The 26,810-nt window shown below is 40.6% G+C and overlaps 1 protein-coding gene across 1 annotated transcript in view; it reads right to left on the bottom strand.

Moving 5' to 3' along the window:
* Window positions 1–26,810, bottom strand: part of GRIA3 (glutamate ionotropic receptor AMPA type subunit 3) — a gene marked incomplete at its 3' end in the record, with an annotated part of 287,070 nt that overhangs the window by 60,442 nt on the left and 199,818 nt on the right. Inside the window, exons 6-11 of the mRNA XM_080795778.1 lie at window positions 26,463–26,624; window positions 22,306–22,473; window positions 17,472–17,576; window positions 16,477–16,584; window positions 14,476–14,682; window positions 404–780 (exon numbers count right to left, since the gene is read on the bottom strand). Coding sequence (XP_080651904.1) covers window positions 404–780; window positions 14,476–14,682; window positions 16,477–16,584; window positions 17,472–17,576; window positions 22,306–22,473; window positions 26,463–26,624 — 1,127 coding nt within the window. The remainder of the gene's footprint in view (window positions 1–403; window positions 781–14,475; window positions 14,683–16,476; window positions 16,585–17,471; window positions 17,577–22,305; window positions 22,474–26,462; window positions 26,625–26,810) is intronic.

The raw sequence follows: 26,810 nt of genomic DNA, 5'->3' as shown, positions 1-26,810 counted from the left end.
TTCAAATTTTTTCTGGATCCCATCTCTAGACAAATGAGAAAATGTTTTAGCTCACTTAAGGAGGAAACCATACCTGATTGATCTGATCAAGATTTAGTATTAGTCTTATCTGAATAATATTAATATTAGCTGATAGTGTTGCCTTTATCCAGAGTCTAAATATTTGCTGAAATATATATAAATATACAATACCATAGAAATGCATGAAGGACATTCAGAACACCACCAATAACACACTCACTTTATGGACGCAAGCAAACAAAATGGCTTGATGATATATCTGTCATTGGATGGAATGTTAAGTGAAAGAAATCTGGACTTGAGATGGGTGAATACCAGATGTACATGAATGGGTCATGGCCACAGAATGCAAGGAGGCATTGGGTATGACATGGAAACAAACCTTGGAGAAATATCACATCCTTGCTGCATAAAGGCACCCAAGGAAAACCAAAGACTGTTAAATATTCCAAATTCGTTTGGAGGGTCAGGAGGGCTTTGCGGATCACGAGGTTCTTCATTGTTATCTTCCAAGTGCCATTCATAGGGGCTGAATCTGCTGACTAGGAAAAGAACTACGCTGACTCCAATGTAAGCAAAGACGATGCACATCCAGATTTCATAAGCCAAGGGATCCAGAAATGAGAATACGCCTGGTTTTGACTTCTGAGGCTTCTTTATCATGATGGAGATGCCCAGGCTCATAAACGGCTTTGAGAAATCTATGACTTCTTCACGGACCAAGGTTATAGTGAGTGGAGCAACAGCTATGTCAGCCCTCTGGAAAAAAAAATGGACTTTTAGAGACAGTATTTCCATTAGTCATTTGCCACTTACTATACCTTTTTGGTGGAAATATAAACTCTTAGATCACTACAACCAATTAATCTGTCAATGCTTTGGTCAGAAAAGTAGTAGCATTCAATGGATTCTAAAAACACTCTAACTCGATGGTAAGTAAGAAAAGGACACCGCTGGTCTTTTGTCCTTTGTGACCTATTGCCTTAGAGCAACTAACTCAATTTTTTTTTTAGAATTTTTTTTGGTATCTTGCAAATCAACTTGTATTCCCTTGTGACAGATCACTGCTTCACTCTTTTTTTTTTTTTTAAAGTAAGTTCTACACTTAACGTGGGACTTGAACTCATTATCCTGAGATCAAGAGTCACATGCTCTACCGATTGAGCCAGGCAGGTGCCCCAATTACTGCTTAACTCCTGTTTTATTTTTTTTTTCAAGAATTATTTGCTTATTTGAGAGAGAGAGAGAGAGAGGGAGGGATGGGAAGGAGAAGAAGGAGAGGGGGAGACAGAATCTCAAGCAGACTCTGTGCTGAGTGCAGAGCCTAAACACAGGGCTTGATTCCATGACCCCAAGATCATGACTTGAGCTGAAACTAGGACTCAGATGTTTAACCGACTAAGGCACTCAGGCACTCCAGCTCTTGTTTTTGTTTTTGTTTTTTTTTTAAATTTTAATTTTCATCCCCTTATGTCTTAGCTTCCTCACATAACTGGGAGTTCTTGAGAGGCAAGCATATAGTTTAGACTCCTTATATGAGCCTCCCTCCCCACCATGAGGTGCAACATGGGACTATAGTCCTCAGTTTAATACTTGAGTGTTTGTTATTATTCTTGAATTTTTTTTTCAGAGAATGTATATTAAAACATAAAGTTCTTTAAAGGCCGGGACTCAATCTTCTGTTTTTTTTTTTTTTAATCTGTCACTGCAGCACATCTTAAATAAAGAAACTATGGATGCCTAGAAAATAAGTTATTGACTATTGAATATAATCTATGCAAACATGAAAGAATTCTGCATGGTCAATAACAAGGGTTAAACAGTTATTAGAATACATATTAATTTCTATAGGAAGGCATCATGTCTAGTGATAAATATCAGTGTAGCACTCATGAGTAATGGATCAATAAAATAAATGTGTCAGTGCTGCCCTGCATAATGGGCTCAGGCAAAGGTAGGCAAAGTTTTTATATTAATCCCATGAAAAAAGGCACCAGGAATTTCTTTTCTTTTCTTTCCAGCACGAGGAATTTCTGCACTTATTTCTTTGGTTCCTCTACAACACTAGTAGGTTTAGTAGGCTTTAGTCTGGAGCCAGGCCTTAAAATACACACCCAGAAAAGTGCTTCTAAGGAAAGCCTTTTAGATGGTATATCAGATATGAAGTAAAAACACCAATTTTGAGGTGCTTGGGTGGCTAAGTCGGTTAAGTGCCTGACTCTTGATTTTGGCTCTGGTCATGATCTCAGGAACATGAGATTGAATCCCGTGTTAGACTTCATGCTGGGTGTGGAGCCTGCTTAAGATTCTCTCTTTGCCTCTCCCTCTACCCCGCCCTCACCCTGCTTGCTTGCACATGTGCACGCTCACTATCTCAAAACAAAAAACAAAAATAAGAAGACCAATCCTGATAATTTTTTTTTCTACGTAAATAGAGTTATCCTCAATATCCTTATCAGTGAGGAGAGGTGGAGGAGTAATGAAGTCTGAGATAGAGGATGTTTTGAAAGAATTGTTTTACTACCCTGAGTCCCATGTGGTGACTCAAACTGATTAAAAACATATCTTAATTAATTTTAAGGGAAATGCAGACAATAAATAGCCAGCTAACATTTATTCAATGATTATTCTGTGTGTAAGCACCTCATATATATTATCTTATTCAATTCTTTTAGCAAATTTAAGATTGACACATAATTATTCCAATGTTAAAGAAGGGGAAACTGAAGCCTGGGATTAGAACCGTGGTCTTCACATTTCAGAACTCATGTGCTTTTTTTCTTTCAGGTTTTTATTTAAATTCTAATTAGTTAACATATAATATTATATTTGTTTCAAGTGTAGAATTTAGTGATTCATCACTTCTGTATAACACCCAGTGCTCGTTACAAGTGCCCTCCTTAATGCCCATCACCCAGTTACCCCATCCCCCCCACCTCCCCACCAGCAACCCTCAGTTTGTTCTTTAGAGTTAAGAGTCTCTTATGGATTGCCTCTCTCTCTTATTTTTTTTTTTACTCCTTCCGCTATATTCATCTGTTTTGTTTCTTAAATTCCACATGCGTGAAATGATATGGTGTTTGTCTTTCTCTAACTTACTTCACTTAGCATTAATACACTGTAGCTACATCCATGTTGTGGCAAAGATTTCATCCTTTTTTATGGCTGAGTAATATTGTGTGTGTGTGTGTGTGTGTGTGTGTACACACACACACACACACACACTACCTCTTCTTTTTTTTTAAGATTCTATTTATTTATTTGAGAGAGATAGATCACAAGTAGGCAGAGAGGCAGGCAGAGAGAGGAGGAAGCAGGCTCCCTGCTGAGCAGAGTCTGATGCGGGGCCCGATCCCGGGATCCCGAGATCATGACCCGAGCTGAAGGCAGAGCCACCCAGGCACCCCCACCTCTTCTTAATCCATTCATCAGTCGATGGATATTTGGACTCTTTCCATAATTTGGCTCTTGTGGACAATGCTGCTAGAACTCATGCTCTTAACCACCACAATGTCTTAACGCCATAGATACATGCAAGTTTCTACTATATACTATTTTTATGCACAATAATCAACCCCTTTCAGATTTACTCCAGTGCATATTTGAGTGCCTATTCTGTGCCAAGCACTACTCTTGGTGCTGGAGATGAAGCAGTGAGCAAGACAGACAAAGCAGACAAAACTCCTCACCCTCGTGGAGGATCTCCTATAGCCCACGGAAAGCAGGCATTTCTTAAAGCCAAAAGCTCTCTGACCAAATCTACCTGAATGGCTCACTATCATCTCAAACTCCTAATTTCTGAAGTTAAATCCATCATCTATCCCAGGAAAGCTGATTTTCTTCTAAGTCTGTGAGTGATGCTTATTCCAAACGTTTTGCAGTCCCTTATCTTTACCAGCTTCACCCTCCCCGCAGGTGATCTTGCCTCTTTTTCTTCTTCTTTTTTTTTTTAAAGATTTCATTTATTTATTTGAGAGAGAGAGAGAGAGAGAGAGAGAGTGAGCGAGTGCATGCATGAGCAGGGGGGAGGGGCAGAGGAAGAAGGAGAAGAAGGGAGCCTGAGCAGGGAGCCTGATGTGGCACTTGATTCCAGGACCCTGATATCATGATTCAAGCTGAAGGCAGATGCTTAACTACCACCCAGGAACCCCAGTCTTGCCTCTTTCTTTACTGAGATGGCAGCCAGCTGATACAAGCTCTATTATCTTTGTGCCCTTTTCCTTCTCAACATATTGCTGTGTCTTCACCTATTCCTTTTTTTAAAAAAAAATATTTTATTTTTTCTTAAGTAGTCTTCACACCCCATGTGGGGTTCCAAGTCATGACCCCAAGTTCAAGAGTTGCATGTTTTTACTGACTGAGCCAGCCAGGCACCCGATTTACCTATTCCTTTGGTCACTACCATCTCATAGCAAATGAACTTTTTTTTTAAAAGATTTTATTTAATTTGACAGACAGAGATCACAGGTAGGCAGAGAGGCAGGCAGAGAGAGAGGAAGGGAAGCAGGCTCACTGCTGAGCGGAGCGCCCAATGTGGGGCTCGATCCCAGGACCCTGGGATCATGACCTGAGCTGAAGGCAGAGGCTTTAACCCACTGAGCCACCCAGGCGCCCTGCAAATGAATTTTTTAAAGCTCAATCCACTTGTTCCCCACATCCCATATTCTTCTGCCTCTTCTTAAAACTCAGCTCCATTTGTTTTCTTTTCCTAATTTTTCCTTCTCAGCCTATCTCAATGGCTCTAATGTGTGGTTTGCTGGACCAGCAGCATCAGAGTCACCTGGGAACTTGTTAGAAATGTTAATTCTCAGGCCCCATCCCTGATGTATGGAATGAGAAGCTCTGTGAGATTCAGCTGGTGCCCCAGGTGATTCGAATGCTCACTGTCACTTGAGAACCATTAATTGATCTTACTCAAAATCATACTCAGGTAATTCTGTTTACTGACAGCCTAAAATGTAACACAAAGCACTCCTCCCACCTTCTTTTGATTCAGCTACCCTCTTAACAATATGGCATCTTTCTCTCTCACCAGTAATCTCCTGGAAAAAATATACCTTTCCTATCTCTTGATTTTAACACCACTTTGTCTTTCTTTAAAAAAAAAAAAGATTTTATTTATTTATTTGACAGAGAGACAGAGCATGAAAGGGAAGGTCAGAGGGAGAAGCAGACAGACTTCTTGCTTAACAGGGAGCCCAATGCGGAACTTGAGTCCAGGACTCCGGGATCATGACCTGAACCAAAGGCAGTCACTTAACCAACTGAGCCACCCAGGCGCTCACCACTTTGTCTTTATAAAACACCTGTGATCTACCTTCCATGCCCTCCATTGCTTCTTCAGTTATATACCTGGTTACCATATCGAGTTCAAAGTCCTTCCCTCAGACCTCCCTGCTCGTGTGACACCACTGGCCTTTTGCAGGAAGTACCCTCTTTTCTTGGCTCTCTGCCACTGAAGACTATGGCTTCTCCTCATATCTCTCAAACGTTCCCTCTCTTGCTTTCCAGTTCCGCTCTCTCAGCCAAGGTGTACTTCTGTAGTCTCAGAGTCTAGTCATGGGGCTTGGCTTAGGAGATAGTCAGTGAAGGTTTGTGGAGTAAGCAAGACTCCTTTAAGGGCCTGTCCTTCACTTTTTCCCCTCAGTATTATTTTTGTCCCCTCAGTATTATTATCTATGGCTTCAACACTCCCCTCATTGCCACTAACTCCTGAATCACCAGTTCTGCATTTATAACTGGACAGAAGCCAAAGCCAAATTTTACCTATTTTACCCTTTTGCCTGGGGCCAGACCTGATCTTAGAAACAAAAGCTACTAAGGAGAATGGAATTGGCCAGAAAGCTAGTGGGTTTTGTTTTTCTGTTTTTTGTTTTTTGTTTTTTGTTTTTTTTTGGCAGAAAGGGTCTGTATCAGCTAGAAAGAGGCTTGTCGTGCCAACAGAATTCACAGATGAAGCCACCTTCTATCCTTGCCAATGTGTTTCTGCCTCCATGCAAATGCCCCACTCGTATCATTTCCCATTTGATCTCATTTGAGTTTAATTACTTAATTTAACTAGTTTTTTGATCATTTAGGTCTAAATAATTGATCGTTCTAAGAGAAATGGCCATTTCCTTGTTTTGGAAGGCATAGATAAGGGGCATCTGTCTGAGAAAATCACTTTGGATTGAATTTTGGGGAATTGGGCTCTTTTCAAGCAGGTAAAGAAAGGAGTCTGAGAATCTTGACACCCTTTATGAGGGAAAAAAAAACCACCTCAGCAACAAACACCCACCAGATGATAAGCACAGCTAAACACTAACAAGAGGTGGCTAGATAGAAAAGTGGAGCTTCTTGTCTGGTTCCCAGGAATATGCAGCAAAAGAACAGATTCCCGAAGGAAGCCATTCCTAGTATGAAGTACTTTTGAGGTCACATAAGACAACAGAAAGAACGTGCTCCCCTCAGGCACTTGCCTTTTTCCCTCAGTCTGGCTTTTTATTTTAAGGGTTTAATTAATTAATTAATTAATTTTGGAGAGTAAGAGCACACATATGTGAACAGGGGGAAAGCGAGAGGGAGAGAATCTCAAGTAGACTCCCTGCAGAGCCTGACCTCATGACCTTGAGGTCAAGACCAGAGCCGAAAACAAGAGTCGGACACTCAACTGACTGTGCCACTCAGGGACCCCAGAATTATTTGTTTCGAAGGAGCTTTTCCAAAGAAGGTGGAGTTCATCTGTTTTTTGGAGGGTGCTCCCTCAATGAAGAATAGCATTAAATCTGTGCTCGATTAAGCCTCATTGATGTGGACCTGGCTCCAAAATGAGATTTCCTATGCTAAACTTGAAAAAAAAAGACCTATTACAGCTGGAAAAAGACAAAGGACTAGCAAAAAGCAGGTGGAAGAAGGCTCACCCAATAGAAGGGAAGGAGCTCCTGATCAATCCACAAGGACAGGCATCTGGGTAGGGAACTTAGCAACCCCTCCCATCTCTTATATACCTGCCTGGTGGGACCAATACAGTAGGATTGTCCCATCAGTTCAGAGGCATCGGGGGAGAAGCCCTTACCCTCTGTCAGCACTATCCCTTCATCTATATGAAAAGGATGTTGTAATGGTCAATTATTTCAGAGCCCAAGATCTACCTGGCATAATGTCTGTGGAGTAATCAACCTGAGTAGTAAGGGACATGGAAGGAGTACATAACTAGTGTCAGAAAACACCCATTTAGCTCTCCTGGAACAGCCGCAGAATGCAGAGGAGGGGGAAGGTCATTTCCAAGGCACATTAAAGATTTAGGAGGCCAACACTGATGAAAAAGTGAGAAAAACAAATCCTCAGACAGCATTCCTTTCCTGGTCTCTGCTCCTTAGGAAGGCAGCTGTTCTGGGAGAGAGGGTTAAGAATGATCAGTGGAGCTAGAAAGCAGGAGGGAGGAGGTGAGGTGTTGACTCCCTAAGGAAGTGCCTCTCACTTCTGGTGTCCTGAACCAGTCCCGGACTTTTGTTCTCAAGCTTCGGCCTCTGTTAGGAACAGCAGTAGGCAGGCCATTTTCACAAATCTAGGCTGGTAAGTTGGGTGGTACGGAGGTGCCTCAGGTAACAGATAAAAAGCAGCAAATGGAAAGAGCTCAGGGTAAGAGTTTGCTAGTGCTTTTGCTTGCATCTTGACTACTTAAAGCATTTTAATCACGCAGCTTATGAGTGGCTGTGTGGGCTCAGTAAATATGCCAAATTAGGTTTGATTTTTCCACTCACCGGTGGAAAACCTGGAGGAACTGCATTATTAGAAGGGATTTAACTCGAGGGGATTTATAATCCTTTTCATAGGTGGGTTGGCAAAGTTGTAAATTTCACAAAACTTAAAAACCAACAAACTCCTATGTGTAGGGATGCTGCACTTATGAGTTGGACAGGTATAAGACAGAAATGACACTTAATTTAAATGGCATTTAGGACTTTTTTTTTTTTTTTTCTGAGGGACGCCTGGATGGCTCAGGTGGTTAGGCATCTGGCTTCAGCTCAGGTCATGATCCTGGGGTCCTGGAATCCAGTCCTGCATCGGGCTCCCTGCTCAGCAGGGAACTTGCTTCTCCCTCTGCCTCTGCTGCTCCCCCTGCTTGTGTTCTCTCTCTGTGTCAAATAAATAAATAAGTAAAATCTTTTAAAAAAAGACTTTTTTTCCAGCCAAAAGGCTTATCTTGTATCTTAAAATATTTTCACCTGATATAAAACTTATAACTGACCTAGAGATGACACATGAGCAGAAGCTTGTCAGCTGCCATTTTAAAGCACTTTTTGAAAGTGTAATGCATAAGATACATGTAGGGACGCCTGCGTGGCACAGTCAGTTAAGTATCTGACTCTTGGTTTCAGCTCAGGTCATGATCTCAGGGTCCTGGGATCGAGCCCCACTTCGGGCTCTCTGCTCAGCATGAAGTCTGCTTGAGATTCTCTCCCTCTCCCGCTCCCACTTGTGCTCTTTCTCTCAAATAAATAAATCTTACAGAAAGATACTATGCTAACCAAGAGAACAGGCAGACATGACCTGATCCCTTATCCCTGTATTAATCATAAGGTTCTAGTAGCCTTTGGCAGATATTTCCTTTGGAAAGTTTAAATGTGTTAGAGAAAGGAGTGGGCATAATCAAGATAGACAATAGGTATATAATGAAGACAGGACTTAAACTGCTTTATTGGCTTTACTCTATGGGGTATTTACTGTTTGCCATTGTTTAGATCTGGAAAGGGATGAAGTCTATTTGAATCTGTTCAACAACAAGCAGTGTCACAACGGGATCTCCTCGTCTGCTTAGCCAGAACACATGTCCCAGTCTAGATCTAGTGGTTAGGGCTCCTTGTCCTTGGGGAGCTGAGAGAGTTAAAGACAACATGAATATAAGGGAGTATCCTGGGAGCTGCGTAAAGGTCTTGCGAGACTAAATTTGGTTGGTAATCTTTCCCCACCCTCTCTGCTCAGAATGGCAGATGTCCATGCATTATTAATGCTCCTTCCTGGAGTTCATATACGTCATTTGAAAGAGAGAGGCACTTTTATCAAACTATCAGCCCTTCTGCCAAAGCCTAGTATGAAGAACAGAAGAGAATATTTGGTGTCTGTTACTGCACCCTTGCTTCTCTGCCTTTTAGCGGGAAGGACAGATTGACTTTCTTTCTCAATGGAAAATGAATCTATCTTAGGATAGTGACAACTTAAGAGATAATTTCTTCCAGGTAGAGAAATGTCAGTGTGAATAGCATCTATAAAATTGCCATTTGTCCTGGAAGTGTGAAGGAGTCTGAGGTTGCCCAGGGGATGTGACCTGGTATCAACAATCCCCCAGCCCCATCTCCATCCCCAAGCTCTTTGATCTCTTCTAAGGCAGAGGTACCAGCCTGGGCAGTGGTTTGGACTTTCCCAAGGCAACTCTCTCCCTCCCATCTTTATCTTTAGTTCTAAGTGCTGGGAACACAAGGAACACAGCAGCTGCCTGCTGGCAGGCAACCTTTTGCCAATTAGGACCTCAATTTCTTTCTAGCCCTTTTCTCGACTCTCTTTTTCTGTTAGAACAGAAAAGGGCAGAAATCCCCAGCTGTTGACTTTGGGTTTTCAAATATTTCAAGTGATAACCAAGGATGTGCATTACATTATTCTAGAGGCCACAGATAAGCACAATGTGTAACTTGGATGGAAAAACTCATAATCCAACTAGACTGTAAGGCCCTTGAAGTTAGGCAGGGATGTCATATCTGATACAACACCAATCTTCCTGCAATTTGACAAGCTTGGTAAACTGAGCCAGTGTGACCCAGTGGATAGAGCACTGGGCCAGTTGTCATGAAACCGGAGTTACAGTCTAAGCTCTGCCAAGCTGTGTGACTTTGTGACTTTGTCACAATCTCTGCCACCATTCCTGTCATCCCTATCTTACATCAGGCCTTGCCTGATTTACCCAAATGGCAGTCCCACTGGCCAATCCTGGCTGATCCCCATATTTATCTGCAAAATGGATGAAATAGTACGCTAAAAGATGTCTAAGAGCCCTGTTAGCAACAGAATGTTTTTAAATGTCCTCTTAAAACACATGCTATTTTGGACCCATAAAAACTTGTGGTCTGTAAGCCATTTAAGCTGGGGACAATTACCATGTGGTGATGTTATAGACATCCAGCTCAAAATCAAAACCTCTAAAAGCAGGTGGACAGTTTCAAGTCCATAATGTTCTGAAGGGCTTATATAATGGGGCACATTGTGTCCTACTGACGTTTGTTTCAAAAATAGCCTTCTTAGCAATACAAGGTGCCCCAAACATCAACCTTGATTTGGTTTTCTTTAGAGGGAGAAGAAAACTTTTTAGGAATCATCTGAAAAGAGGCTGATTGGCTTCTTTCTTCCTGAACAAATTTAATTCATTTTGACTCTTTCTTGAGACTTTATGGTGGATACTGAAATCTTTGCAAAGCTTTTCTCATCTCTGCCTTTCTTCATTTTTTTCCTTCTCTGATCTGTTTTACATGCTAAAGGCATAAGAGAAAATTCCTATCTGTGTAGCTTTCATGTTCATTGCAAGAGATAGTTCCCCTCAACACCCTGTTTGTTTAGGTAGGCTCCACACCCAGGCAGAGCCCAATGTGGGGTTGAAGTCATGACCCTGACCTCAAGACTTGAGCTGAGATCAAGAGTCGAATGTCCAACCCACTGAGCCACCCAGGTGCCCCACTTGTCTTTTTTTTATTTTTAAAATATTTTTATTTATTTATTTGACAGAGATCACAAGTAGGCAGAGAGGCAGGCAGAGAGAGAGGAAGGGAAGCAGGCTCCCAGCTGAGCAGAGAGCCCGATGCAGGGCTTGATCCCAGGACCCTGGGATCATGAACTGAGCCGAAGGCAGAGGTTTTAACCCACTGAGCCACCCAGGCGCCCCACCTTTTTTTTCTTAAGCAACTTGCAAACTACAAGAGGCCAGGCCTGCCAGAAATGAATGCCTGCGTTTTCACTTCTCTCCCTTTCGATCATTGAAAGAGAAGTGTAAAACTTGCCAATGCTGAAAGATTAAGACTTTCAAATGAAAATAAGGACACATTCAGCTTTTGAGATCATCTTCTCTAACAGAGAGGTCTTATCCAAGCATCACAAAAACCTCCATTTTTCATAGCCACAAGTTTTAGGGGAAAGTGGAATTCAGCAGTTGGTTTGTTGTCAGTTCCCTGGAAGTACCTTGTGTTTTAATCCCAGAAAGCATCAGAAACTCGTTCCAGGTCAGAAGAGGGCAGACAACATTTCTTTAAGAGACTTCCCTGGCTATTGCTTTTGTCTTTAGTAGAAAGAACTAGAGGGAAAAGGTGGGAAGCCTCCTTCAGAATTTTTACCTATTTAGCAGTAAAGAGCTGGTTTCTAAATAACTAAACAAGTAAGGAACTCTAATTTCTCAAGCTTCCTCACTCACACATATTGGAAAGAGGGAGAGAATGTGATGATTAGATGGGCACAGTACAGAGGACATGCCAGAAGAGAAACTAAAACCTGGTGAGAAAGCTAGGTCTTTGTCTGAGCCATGTTAGGACATCTGTCTTGCTCTATATAACTGGGTGTAGGGTCTTGCTTGATGCCAGGAGGGCACAGAGCTATTTACAGAATGTGACAAGCTTTCTTCTGAGACACTAGAAAGCTCTGGCTACTGAGTCACAGTAGGCTGGTAGAGCTCATGTCAGTCACTCTAGCCCAGTAGAAATTGACACCTGAAGTCTTGGCTGTGCTTCTGTGGCCAATCTTCTCTCCAGAAAAGCAGAAGCACCCAAAGCCTTTCAACAAGTTTCAGCTATCTTTTAGGTTGGGATGGGTCTGAAATAACATGTTAGCTGTCAGGCAGTCTAGGGCAGACTTCATAGTCAGAGACTGGGTTCAAATCACCATGTCACTACAAGCTGTTTGGTCTTGACATAAAACCACCTCTCTAGGCTTCAGTGTTTTCATCTGTAGAATGATGTTAATAAGATGGCACCTCCCTTGGAGGTATGTTGGGAGGACTGAGTTGCATAATGCCTATAAAGCACTTAACACAGTGTCTGGCAACCAGGATATAAGCAACAAATGGTAGCTAATAATAAAAATAAATTAATAATGGCAATGATAAAAGATTACCTCCTACCATGAGCTAAATTTAATGAACATTGGCTGAGCATTACTGCAAGCTAGGCATTCATTTGTTAGAGCAAAAGCGAGTATATACTATGGCCCATGTAATGGGCCACGTGCGGTGGAAAACTGTGAGCAAGACAGGACTTCTTAGAGCCTGAGTTTTGGGTAGATGAAGAGTAGAAAAGAAGAGAAGTCTTGATCACCAACTCAGAAAGAGGTTAGAGCTGTGTCAAGATGGTTCAGAGCCTCTCAGTGTTCTTAGAAAGCATGACAGGTGCTCTGCCCCTCATTTAGTCCCCTGTCTCTGGCATTGGAATTTCTTCTCTTTCTCATAACGGAGTTCACTTGAATCTCATCTGAAACTCAGCCCTGCCCCAGTTCCCAGGGCCAAACTTGACTGACGATGGGAGATAATTGGCTCCAGCCCCACTGCTGGGGGCTAAGGTTCAAATTGCCTTGCTGCTTGTCTGACTGGAGGACAGTGCCCTAGTTTTGATACTTGAGGTCCAGTCTCATTTTAAGCCTTAATTCCTTTTCTGTGCCTTTATTTTTAGAAATGAGCTTCTGCCTTTGTGCTTGTTCCTGAGGACCTGTTCCAAAAACTTAGTGACCCAGTACTATCTTCGGAGGGGAGAGCTGTACCTTATTCTGGCTGCTTCCCCTCTCAAGCACCGGAGTTCTTATTGGACAGCACCTCTATCCAATAGATAACTTGGATGTTTGCTTCTGGCTAACTTCCTCTCAGTATATGCATCCCCTGTATTCCTTAGTCTTCCTCTAACCTCTTGTCTAGACTGGAGCCAGTCATTGCAAGTAATCCCTATCTGTCAGAAAGCAAACCTCTGCAGAGCAGACTTGTGATGAGCACCAGGTGACGTGTGGAAGTGTTGAATCGTTGTGTTGTGCACCTGAACCTAATATAATGCTGTATGTTAATAACACTGGGATGAAAATAAAAAGCAGAGGGAACTGACCCTCAGCTGCCACCACCTACACTTGGGTGAGTTTTCTCGTGACTGGTTCACCCAGTGGGCAGTTCTTATGCCCAGTTCTGCTTGTCTCTATAGGCCTCACTGGGCGGCCCATGATCTGACATTCCCAATCAGGGGTCCAAACCTTTTCAAGTGCCACTGCAGAGCTCTGAGGATACTGCTGTACCTCTTTTGAAAGCCTTCATTATCAGTATAATTCTTCTGTCCTTGGCCCATGGGCAAGCCCTTGGCAGAGCAATTCTGTTCATTTATTAATTCATTCAACAATTATTTGTTGAACCTCCATTTTGTGCTGTGCTCTGGGATATTGAAATAAATCAGATATGGCTTCTGTGCTCAAGGAGTTTATAGTCCAGTTGGGGCAGCTGAACCCATGTATATGGGTTGTATATGGATCCCATGTGTATGGATCCAATGTATATGGATCATTATAACACCGGTTCAAGAGTACCACAAGAAAAGCTAAAAGCAAGGACACCTAACCAGAATGCAGGTGGGTAAATGGGATTAGGGAAGGCTTCCTGAAAATGCTGTCACCTGTGCTCTGGAAGACTGTGAAGTGAGCTTAGCTGACAGACAGAGGCAAGATACTTCCAGGGATGCCCTAAGTGGCGGGTGGACACCTTCAGGGAACAGCACATACTTCTTGGTAGCTGGGACACTAAGTATGAAGAGGGGAAGAATCCAAGACAAATCTAGAGAGGTGGGCAAGTGCTGGATTATGAAGCGTGTTGTTTGTCATGCTCAGGGATCTGAATTTTATCCTGATTTTTCAAGTGGGAAATTATAATGATGTGGAGATCTGATTTGCCAGGGTAAGCATGGAGGCAGGGAAATCAGTTAAATGACCAAGAAGTGGTAAGAACCTTAACTGAAATGATGAGGGTGGGAATGAAGAATGTGTCTGGATTTGAGAGATATGAATGGATAGAGAGAGTAGAATGGATAGGACATAGTCACTGCCTAGAGATGAGGGAGCAATGAGCAAAGATGACCAGGTCACTTAGGCAAACTTGTTGAGGCAATGAGGTGGGTGGTGACTTTGCTGCCTTACATAGGGAATACAGAAAGAACAGATTTTCAGTAGAGGGCAGGCTGCATTTAATGTTGCCAAATAAATTTCCCCGATCTTACTTTGCTTTTGGCAAAATAATCCTGTTGCCCAAAGGATGCTATTGACAGCCTACCTTTACAGAAGTCAATTGGAGAAGAAAAAAAATTTTTTTTACAGACCACACAGAAACTATACAATTGGATAAGTACTGCACTTGAAAATAAAGTCTATCTTTGTTAATTGGAAAGCACAGAAGTAAATGAAAATAGAGTTGAAGAAACTTACCCCATAGACAAGTTCCCCAACCATGCCATTCCATATTTTTGTCTCTGGATCTCTTGCACCATATTTCCCATCACCGACAATGGACAATTTATATTTGATCCTTACATGTTTGGCTATTTCATAGGCTAAGTCAACACAATAGCCTTCATATCTTTCATTTCCTTCCAGTTGTTCATGGTTCTTCTTATACATGACATATGGTGATTCCTTTGGGACCAGAGGAAGATGGAAGGATTACTCCCATACATTTTTCTAAGAGATGACACATGTCATAATGGAGTTTCCTCCCCCTTGTAGCTGTTGAGGTTTCATGTGTGAAAAGAGCCTTTAAAAAATGTTTGCTTAAGAAGCAGAAGAATTTCAATGAACTGACTATTTGCTGGGCTATATATTCCTTGGAGTCCTTAATTGATAATTTAAAGATGGAGAGAAGGATTTAAATTCTTTTTGAGGGTTTGAAAGCAGGACCAGTTTCCACCTGTAAAGGTGTCTTAGTCAAACTGGGCAGAGGTATTTCCCTTACATGAAGGTGAACTGCCTTTGACTTCTTGGGATTTACCACAGCCAGCCCAGGCAAGACTTCAAAAAGCACTGTGATCTTTGCAAGGTCAGAGTCTGTGGCTTATTTGTTTTTATAACTTTATATTTTTACCTATCGCAGTACCCAGGACAAAGTGTATATTTGACATGTCTGTTCAAATGAAAGGTAAACTTCAGTTGAATCTTCACGCAATTATTCACAACCTCAGACCTTGTGGTATACTCATTTCCCCCCTGGTTTGTACTTTGCCCAGTAAGAACATACCAGCTTTTAGAAAAACAAGCTGAGGATTTTAGAGGGGAGGGGGACAGGGGATGTGTGAGCCTGGTGGTAGGTATTAAGGAGGGCATGTATTACAGGGAGCATTGAGTGTTATATGTAAACAATCAATCTTGGAACACTACATCAAAAACTAATGATGTATGGTGACTAACATAACACAATAAAAAAAATAAAAAAAAAAGAAAAACATTTAAAATCTAAATGAGAATACTATCTCACATTTCAACTGTGCTTTGAATTTTGCTGAAAAGCTTTAGTGAATTTTGCCTTGAAATGGTCTTATGACCATATTACACCCATTTTGTAAACTAAAAGAAACATAACATGAGGCTCAGAGAAGTTATGACTTGCACAGTTAAACATAGGTTAGTGGTAGACCTAATATCAGAACCCTGATCTATTCTCTCTTTCACATAACGCTGTCTTGCCCACAATGAAACATCAGTCCTGTACTGTGTGTGTTGGGGAGGGGGGCAAGGAGGAGAATGATATGTGGAACTCTCCCAAATTCCTATTCTTTTTCTTTTTTCTTTCTTTTCTTTTTTTTTAAGATTTTATTTATTTATTTGTCAGAAAGAGAGAGCACAGAGAGAACAGCAGACAGAGAGAGAGGCAGGCTCCCTGCTGAGCAAGGAGCCCGATGTGGGATTCGATTCCAGAACCCTGAGATCATGACCTGAGCCGAAGGCAGATGCTTAACTGACTGAGCCACACAGGCTTCCCTCTTTTTCTTTTTAAAAATGATATTCTGGGGCGCCTGGGTGGCTCAGTTGGTTAAGCATCTGATGCTTGGTTTTGGGTCAGGTCATGATCTCAAGGTCCTCGTATCCAGCTCCATGTCGGGCTCTGTGCTCAGCATGGAGTCTGCTTGAGATCCTCTCCCTCTCCTTCCACCCTTCCCCTCACTCATGCTCACTCACATGCATGCTCTTCCTCTAAAATAAATAAATAAATACAATTGAAAAAAATGATGTTCTAAAAAAATAATAAAATAAATTTGTTAAAAAAATGATGTTCTGTTCATGATGATGGCAAGATACTTCAGGAGGTTCCTAAGCTTACCTATTGGATGTTTTCATGACTCAAAATTGATGTCTTTTTAACTGGTTGAATAATGCTTTCCAGAAAGCAGAAATCTTGCTGTACAGATAGCCCACCCTTCTTCTCTCCATACTTACCAGAATGGTAGTCACTACAATGGTCCGGTTCTCTGCGGATGCACTGTCATTGCTGATTTGCTGATCTGAGAAAGGCACAAATCTTTCATACTCATTCCAGTAGCCAGCCTAAAAAGAGCAGACATTTGACCTGGTTGCCTGTTTTTCACTCAAAAAGTACCGCATGAAATCCAAATGCTGTTGTGGAATAACACTTCCTTTTTGGTTGCTGGAGCTTTCCAAGGATTGATGTCCTGTCTCTCCGTGTCTTGCCACCCCCACCAGGACCCCAGTCCTGAAATACACCTTCATCCCGGGGTTTCCCATCCATACCTCACCTTTACTGGTATTTTGTAAAATAACTTAGCCCACTATAGGATGGTCACCAACCCCCCCAGTCCAACTCATATAGCAGAAAAGTGTTTTGTTCTGAACTGTAGGAAGGCTGGAATGTGAGGGTGGGAAAATAAGTAGTGTCCTTAGAAATGACACAGGCTATTTTACATTCTGAGATTTTATCACATGACTATGAAATCCTCATTTCATGCCTAACTTAACTATTTGGATGACAGAAGCAAAGCGCTCATTATTCAATTTGGCTGTAAAGAAAGGTACTTTGTCTAGTTTTCCTTTGGAGGGTGAGGGGCAAAGTGGAGAGATACCTACTTTCTAATTCTTTTGCTAAAACTGTATATACCTTGGCAGCTTGTTTAAATAACAACATACTGTAAAATTTGTGATTCCTTCCCTCTATGGTTGGAAGCTGTTAATTACTCTTGAATCTATCACTTTTATAGGACCAGCCTCAGAGGGAAATGCTCCTTTCAAAATGTGTAGATGAAACGCTTTGATTGCAAAGCAACTCCACATCATGTCTATGCAGTTCACTAACAGAAAGGCAAAAATGAAGTGTGGGAATTTGCTTTGTGTGTCTTTCCTAACACCTGTTTTCTTGCATTGGAGTGCTTTCACCTTCTGAAAGACTTTTTCTTTGGACATCTGTTTTGGTTACTTACTTTTCGAGAGCCAGAGACTTTCATCTCGTACACATCAATGGTGTAATTTGTCCTACGTCCATAAGTGTCAAATTGGATGTTTCCAGTCATTCCTTGTACTTGCACCTAGTAGAAAAGGAAAATGTAAAAAATTTAAATAGCACCACATTATTGCCTTCTAGGTCTCTGAGATGAAGTCCACTGACAGATCTTAGAACCATAGAGAACTTTTATCTTGAGTGGTTCAGCTAAATCCACTGTATCAAGTCTAAACAGATCTTCATTTCCTCCCCAGTGTTTTCTAGGTGTGCCTTTTAATTGTGAAGCTTTGAGTGGGTGATAGGCAGTTACCTATATGATACAATGAAGGCCCTACCACCACTTTTTCAAGGATCTGAAATTTCTATCATTACTCTCTTCTTAAGGGAGTGGCCTGAAGGATATTCCTTTTTTTTTTTTTTTAAAGATTTTATTTATTTGAGAGAGAGCACAAGCAGGGGAAGGGGCAGAGGAAGAGGGAAAAGCAGACTTTCCGCTGAGCAGGGAGCCCTACACGGGGCTCAATTCCAGAATGACCTGAGTTGAACGCAGATGCTTACCTGACTGAGCCACCCTGGTGCCCCAGGGTATTCTTAACTAGCATAATGCTTTCTTCTAAACTATGAGTTCCATGAGGGCTGTGGCTGTGTCTTATCTTAACACTTCCAAAATTACATAAACTGATTTCAATAATAAGGGCTCTGGAGCTCCTAGATTCACATTCTAGCTTTATCACTTACCAACTCTATGACGTTCAATTCTTGTTGATTGTAATATCTATATTAATATCTATATCTATATCTAATTATAATTAATATCTAAAATAATTAATATCTAATAACTATATACTTAATATATATAATAATTTTTGTTGATTGCAATGAATTTAGTTCAGTTCCTTGAGAGTGTTCCACATTTAACAGCTATCACAGTTGCAGTTATGAAGTTTTCCTCTTATTTAACTTATATCTGGCTACAAACAGGTAGCAGCGAGCTAGGCCCTGGAGGAATAAACCACACACAGATGAAATTTTGTGAGTCTAAGAAATTAGGGATATGTAGTACTAGATAAGAAAGAAGTACTAGAAGAGCCTGGACACTGATTTGGGATGCCAACTGCAGATTCATGTAGACCACAATTTTTCTTTGTCCCAGTATATGAACTAGTAAAAGGCCATCTGCCGGGTGGAGAGATTTCCTTACCAATTATTTTACAGACCCTCTATAAATAAAAGTCACTGGAATTACTCATCTGGTGATTAAAGGTCAACAAATTTATTTCAAATAAAGCATATCTGTCTCATTTTCCTAGGATGAAAGGCTAGAATACTTACTACTTATAGAAAGTGACAAGCTACTAAACAAGTCAGAAGTGGTAATGGGCTTGCGTTGCAGGAGGGGGAATTGATGTCAAATATTAGGGAGCATTTTGTGAAAGGGAAAGGGACTTGTTCACCACTAATAGGAAAATGAAATTCCTGTTGAAAGAGAAAGCTCCAGTGTGACATCTTGAGGACAAGATGACTGTCCTACTGACCCAACAAACCAAAGCACTATTGTCAGCTCAGGCTTCCAGAGAAAGGTGATATCACACTTCTGGTCGAAGCAAAGGTCCTTTGTTGAGATAGAAATTACTGGGGCACCTGGGTGGCTCAGTGGGTTAAGGCCTCTGCCTTCGGCTCCGGTCATGATCCTGGGGTCCTGGGATCGAGCCCTGCATTGGGCTCTCTGCTCAGTGGGGAGCCTGCTTTCCTTCCTTTCTCTCTGCCTGCCTCTCTGCCCACTTGTGATCTCTGTCTGTCAAATAAATAAATAAAATCTTAAAAAAAAAAAGAAATAACTTAGCCTTCCTGGTTCATACTGGGATGCATGAAGGGTTCTTTACACTCTACTCTGAGAATTGAGTTCTAGGAGACGAGATGGTAGGGCAGGGACACTGGCATAAGAACTTATTAAGGAAATCCTTCTTTACTGAAAGTAGCAAAGGCTTCAAGTCTCATTAAAAATGGCATATTTCCAAGGGTGCCTGGGTGGTTTAGTTGGTTAAGTGTCTGCCTTTGGCTCAGGTCATGAACTTAGGGTCCTGAGATCGAGCCCCATGTCAGGGTCCCTGCTCAGAGGGGAGGCTGTTTGTCCCTCTGCCCCGCCCCTCCCCCTGGCTTGTGTTCTCTCTCTCTCCCTCTCTCTCTCTCTCTTAAATAAATGAATAAAGCCTTTTTTTTTTTTTAAGAGAATGGCATATTTCTAAAGAGCTAGCATTTTTGGACATGATAGGCAAACTGGACAACAGTCTAGTTATGTCCAGGAGATACGAGACTCCAGGATTAAAACTTGTGGTGAGCAGAAATAGGAACGGACTACCGCCCAGAGGGAAGTCTATTTTCACTGATGTAAATGTCAGTTACTGTTTCCCATCATCCCATCTGGGATCCCTTCTTTAATCACCCTCCCCCTCCCCCGCCCTCTACCCCAATCTGTATTAGGTGATTCTCCTCTGCTTCCCATAGCACACTCTGGAGAGCCTAACCACCACACCATTTTAATCATCTCTGTATTTCCAACTCCCTTACTAGATGGGGAGCATCCCGAGATGAGAGACATTCTTTTCCCGAGTTCTCAGCAACTACAATACAGAGACTGGAATAGAGCAGGTGCTTAATTATCATTTACTGAACAAAAGGACAAAGTTTTGATGACCTAGAATTATTATATATTTCAGTTGCTCAGGCTGATATTTCTGCTATTTGTAGACTGTAAGGAGGAGGATTACCCAATTTTCAAGTGGCTTTAAGGTCTATAAAAACACTTGTTTGCATATTAATAATGTAAGTGTGTGCTCTCCTCCTCTTATTTCATATTTGCATACTAACTTCAAGCTTGATAATAGTCATTGGTGCTTAATAAATATTTACTGAATGAATGGTGTGCTTATTTAGCATTAAAACAGGCCCAGTTGGTGCCTCTATCAGGCAATGATTTTGTTTGCCACATTTCTTTGAAGGAAGAGAATGATTTATTGAGCAACAACTATGTGCTTGTCACAGTGAGGGATGCTTTTACACATGCATTCTCACCTTTAATGTACTCAAATAAAATGGGATTTCTTTTAATATAGTAAAACCTTTAGTATTCCAGACCATCCTCCCTTGTAGTCCCTCTGAACGGTGTTTTGCTGAGCATTTATCACAAAGGAAGCATCTGCTTCTGGAAAAGATTGATACTTTCCAACCTCTCTGGAGCAATAGGAAGAGGCTGGCCTGTAGAAATGGGTAAAGCATTCTTTTGGCTGAGTGTTTGATCCTTAGGGCCTGAGAAGAAGGTTAATTACCTGGCTTCTCACTCGAGCTTTATCAGTGACTTAGATATCAGAGACTTAGATATGTCTCTTAGATATGTGCAATAGTATGATCAATATGCTTTTTTCCTAGCCAAATGAATTTATTCTTTACTCCGGTAGCCAGTTCTCCATTTGAGGAAGATGGCTGTTTGAGTCATGAATGGAGAGTCCATTGGAGATGCTGATACTCGCCCCCTGAGGTTTTGTTGATGAAAACTCCTTTTGATTTACTCTGAGGGAGTTTTGTATTTCACTCATCATTATGTTTCACCTGACAGTACAAATCTTGTAACTGCTATGAAGGTTGAATTTAATTAACTGCTCTTCAAAATTGTGCAGTGCTACCTCCATAAAACTACACTTAGGGCATTTGTTAGGGAACTGACATAATGACATAAAAATCTGCATGATGGGAGAATGAGTTATATCTCTTTCTTGGAGGGAGACACAGGACTACTAACCCCTTTTGATTGAATGCTTCCAAGTTGGCAAATTTAAGACAGCAGTAGGAGAGCCAACTACACAAAATGATGTACGTTCGGAGGCCATTACAAATTCTTCGTTACTGGGTTGTGCCCAGAATTATCTCATCATTGCCTATCTCTTTGTTTCTTTGAATGTCCCAAACATTGGGATAATTAAATAAGTAGAAATAAGAGAGGCTTGAACTCTCAAAGGCTCATTTTAATGCATGCAGATGCATGTAACATATAGCAAAATATTCAGGAAAGAGCTCTGCTCAGAAAGCTGCAGTGAAAGACCGTTGCTGCTCCTGGTGTGAAGAATGAAATCTGCTCAAAGGATACCATCTGAAGCTTTAAATGATCCCCTACCAGTAAATACTAAAAACAAGTGACCTATTTGACTGTCTATTTATTGATTCCTTATACTTCTCTGTAAGCTTTTTCTTTGGGGCATTGGGGGAATCTTCCTAAGTAGGCCTAGAAATAGAGCATATTTCTGCTTTTCCCCATGTGGATAGCATGTAGAAAGGTTCTCTTTGGCAATAGAACTAATACCACACTGGCTCCATTCCACAGTCCATCTAAGCTCATGAACTATCCAATGAGCCAGAGGATGCTATTGTCCTTTGTAATGTCCACCTTCAAGTTAGGAGCTTCCTATAGAATATCCCAGTCCCCCTAAAGTATGCCATATCTCTGGAAAGTTTAAAATTTTTGAAGCTGTTTACATGTTCAATCCATAATTCTTGAGGGTAGTGAGTTTGCTTTACCACCCACAGTGTAGCACATTTGACCTCAACTGACTATTTCTCAAGCGTCAGGGAAGAAGGTTCTAGTTTGAGATTTCCAGATTTTGATGAGTAAATATCCAAGCTCATCTTTCTGCACACTCTGGCATTCTTAGACTCCGATCCTATTCCAATTTCGGATGTCGCTTCTCCATACCAAGGTCTCACTTTTTGCGTGTCTTAATAAGGCCCCCACCCCCACCCCAATAACCCATCGTGGTCTTTACCATTTTTAGAGCTCTCTCGATATCAATTCCTTGACTCCAGGGCACAGCGGGATTTGCTAAGCAGTCTCCAGCACTGCCTCTCCGGGACACATCCACTCGCTGTCTCCTCAGATAACGGAAAGCTTCTGCTATGACCAGTATTGCGTCATGGGTCAGTGCAGATGTATACTGAAATGGATGTATGGTAAACATGTATCATGACAAACGACATCCTCAAAACTTGCCTTGCTCCTTATAATTCTTATTCATCTCCACCTCTTGCTCTACGAAGTCACCCTCTTAATTATTCGAATCAAGAGATCTCTCTGGGCAAGCTTGACTTTGATTCAACCTAGAATGATCTTTCCTCGTGTGTGCACATGTTAAGATTATTAAGATCAAATGGCTCAATGGAGTCTCTCTCTTGCTCTTGGTACTGTGTTTTGTCTTGAGCAAGTGACTACTAAAAGGCCGGGTCCTTTATAGAGAAAGAAATACATGTGAGGCTAAAGGATGGCATATGTAGATTGGTTATTGCTGTTTGTAATAGAAAATTCAGGTCTGGTGTTTACTTAGGGGAAAATGGAAATAGCTAAGTTAGACAGCTTGAAATTAATTTGGAGGGAAACATTAATCATTTCTGTCTGGACCACGTTTCTGGCAAACTAAGACCTCTGGCCAGCAATAAATCAGTTTTTGTTTCTTGGGGGGAGCAAGAAATGAAAGCTAGTTTTCAATTGTAGAAAATTACAATTGTTATTGAGTTTTATATCTGATAACAGTGACAATTCACAGGCAATACTTCATGATGCTGCCTCTTTCAGGCAAGAACACTTAGCTTCTATTCCTTGGGTGTACTGATATGCTCTACTAGGGATGAGGCCAGTCATTTGATTATCTGCGACTTGATGGGGTGGATGCCTTTTCATCGAATGAATCAACAAAGCCTGATTAAAATAAGCTGGCCCCTGTTTTCCAGGGGTGACAAATACTAGGAGGATATAGAATTCTATTGATTTTTTTTTTAATGAAGCAAAATGTCCTAGGGGGAGTTTTCTCTCTATAGTATGTCCAAATACAACCAAATACGACCAGGAGTGAATACGTTGTCATCTTCATGACCATCAATTTACTTTTCTGACTTTTCTCATGTTACATTTCTTTCAGGAGCAAATCTTCAAATGTGACTCTAACAGGGGGCATATGTTCTGTTGTGAAAAAAAAAAAAATCTTTGTCCATCCTAGCACTACGTAAAGTCAACATGGTGATGTTCTCTTTTCCAGCAGACTGCATGAATTGTTTGCAATTCCAAGCCATGCCAAAAGATCTATTTAATTTCTACTTTTTCAGCTCCTACTTACCAATGTGTGAGCATGTAAAAAAGGAAACATTTATAAAATATAGAATAAATTAAGCATCAGCATTGTAATCTCTAGGCAATTTTATTTCCTAATCAAAAATATTATCATTTTTTAAAGTGGGCTTTTTTCCTGATTGCTATAGAGCGAGTTTCCATGACTAATACTAAGCAAAAGCAATCTTAAAGTTGTAACCATCTATTTAAAGATTCAATTTTCTTAAGCTATTTAAAGGTTTTACTTATAAACACTTCTCAACAAGTTCTGAGAACTTTATTTTATATATACCATGAGTTATCAATGATTAATCCAGAGCTAAGATTGCTTTTCCTCTTTCTTTTCCTCTCTACAACTTCTGAGCAAACATAAACTACTCTGTAGTACCCTTTTCATCCTTTTACCCTTGTCCATTTTTTTGTGCCTAAGACACAGTGCCTGACACTTGGTAGGTACCTCTTAAAATATTGCATAAATGAATTTTTCTTGACTGTACCTATTACCTGCTAAATCTAAGAATGGCAAAGCAGTGGACAGGCAGTTTATGAAAATCTAAATCTGTATAAGCTCACTTAAATGTAGTGGGTGAATATAGTACATTAAAATTTTTTGGGTCATCAGGGAAATGCAAATCAAATCACATGAGCTATCACCTCACACCTGTTATAATGGCTAGAATCAAAAGGACAGGAAGTAATGAGTGTGGGCAAAAATGTGGAGTAAAGAGAACCCTCTTGCATTGCTTACGGAAATGTAAGCTGCTGCAGCTACTATGGAAAACAGTATGGAGGTGCCTCAAAAAATTAAAAATAGAAATACCATATGATCTGGCAATTCTACTTCTGGTTATTTATTCCAAAAGACACAAAATCACTATTAGAAAAAGATATCTGCAGTTCAGGGCAGCATTATTTACAATAGCCAAGACATGGTAACAATCTAAGTGTCCATCGACAAATAAGTGGATAAAGAAAATGTGGTATATACATACAGTGGAATATTATTCAGCCATAAAAGAAAGGGAATGCTATTTGCGACAGCATGGATGGACCTGGAGGGCATTATGGTAAGTGAAATTAAGTCAGACAGAGAAAGACAAATACTGTGTGATCTCACTTAAATGAGTAATCTAAAAAAAAAAACAAAAACAAAAAAACCCTGAATTCCTAGAAATAGACAACAGGTTGGTGGTTGCCAAAGGCAGGGGGTGGGAGATAGGGGAAGTGGGTGGAGGTGGCCGAAAGGTACAAACTTCCAGTTACAAGATAAATAAGTCCTGGTTGTAATGTACATCACAGTGACTATGGTTAAAAATGCTGTATTGTGTTTTGAAAGTTTCTAAGAGTAGATTTTAAAAGTTCTAATCACAAGAAAAAATTGTAACTATGGTGGTGATAGATGGTAAATAAAGTTATTGTGGTAATCATTTTGCAATATATGCAACTATCAAGTCATTGTGCTATATACCTAAAACTAACTTAATGCCATAAGTTAATTGTATCTCAATAAAAATTAAAATAATTATCCTAAAAAATTGGACCACAAATCCTAACCCTAACATCACAGGGATTGCGACCATACTCACTGAAATGTATTAGGACACCTGATCTGACCATGGGACAAAATGTTTTAAAATGGGAGTGCCCTAGAAAAGTCCAGCATGTATATATAATCACTACAACTACAGAATACCACTTTACTAGTGAAGAGGCTTAAATGAATGAACAAATTATGTTTAACTCACAGTTTTCCTAGAACATACCAACTGTATAAAGTCAGGACCCACTTGTATTATGTTCTCATGTGACTCATTTAGGATGGGCCTGACCAGGTGATACAGAATGTGTCTCTTCTCCAACCTATGTTCCCTTAGTTCTCCCTTATTCTATTCCTTCCAGGGAGGATGTGAGGATGGGTACCTTGAAACCATGGGAAAATAAATATTCACTCCTTTTCTTTTTTTAAGGGAAGGGTCTTGACTCTACTTTGATTCCTTATTTTGATCATTGGGATCCCACATCCATGGTATGTACATATTTTCACTATAAAATGAAGGAAGAATTTAAAGTCTGTTTCATACTTGAATCAATGTACTGAGGGAATGGTCACTTAAAACATACACTCGAAGGATCCTTTGTGTTACATGAATAACTTTCCCATAATTTATCTGTTTTAATTCCTGATTTTTAAATAATAGGATTTCTAGCCATAGCGGAACACACGTGAAAAATGTTCACTCTAAGCATGACTTTCTACCTTTAATATTCTTATCTTAGTTTCATGAAAATGAGCAATTTAGGTAATCTAATTATTTTTAAAGATACTTTTCCAGGCAAGAAAACATTTCTGTTCAGTATATGTATAGGCAACACACACTCTGTATTACAGCCCAATTCACCTGGGTGTATTGAGATTCATGAAACTTATTAACACAAAGCAATCACATAAATAATGTAAGATCTAATTTTCTGTTTCAGACTATCAATCTTCCTTACCTGTTCCCACTGCCCCCACTCTTTGCCCGATTTAGGTTCTTGTAATATTGTAAATTGTTATGAGCATGTTATGAATGAAATTCGTTAAAAAATTAGTTAACACTCCCAAGCCCTGGTTTTAAAAGAGTTTTAGAGACCTTCTCAATTGCTTCTTTATTTGCAAGTTTAGTTTTCAAACGCAGAAGTACCTGTGGTTTAGTTTTTAACATCCTTGAAACACTTCTGAGTAAAGACCACTTGATCACACGATGGCCGTAAATATATAAAGGCCATACTGGGATGCTGTGAAAAGCTGGCCTAGGGTTTCTGCATGCCATGGAACATTACCTTTAGTGGTGCATTCTTGGCTTCAGGGAATTCCCTTTCATCTAGCCTCACCCAGCGCTGAATAAACTGTTGAACCATAGGGTTTTCGTTGTTGACAATCTGGAATCCAGTAATGTTGGCTCCCCCGTGCATGACTCTTTCTAGCAAGATATCGGTAAACCCCTAGAAAGAGAGTGAAAGAGAATCATTATTGTGGGACATGGTGGGTTCTTACCATATCTGTTGTTTAGAACGCTAAGGAGGAAATGAAAGGTCTTTCTCCAGGATCATTCTTTAACAATCAAGAAAACCCTAAACAGAGTATTATATGTCAATTACATCTCAATTACAACAACAATGATGGTGACA

Source organism: Martes martes, assembly GCF_963455335.1.
Source record: "Martes martes genome assembly, chromosome: X".
In the NCBI taxonomy this organism is placed as follows: domain Eukaryota; kingdom Metazoa; phylum Chordata; class Mammalia; order Carnivora; family Mustelidae; genus Martes; species Martes martes.
This window is presented reverse-complemented; position numbering and strand designations above follow the sequence as displayed.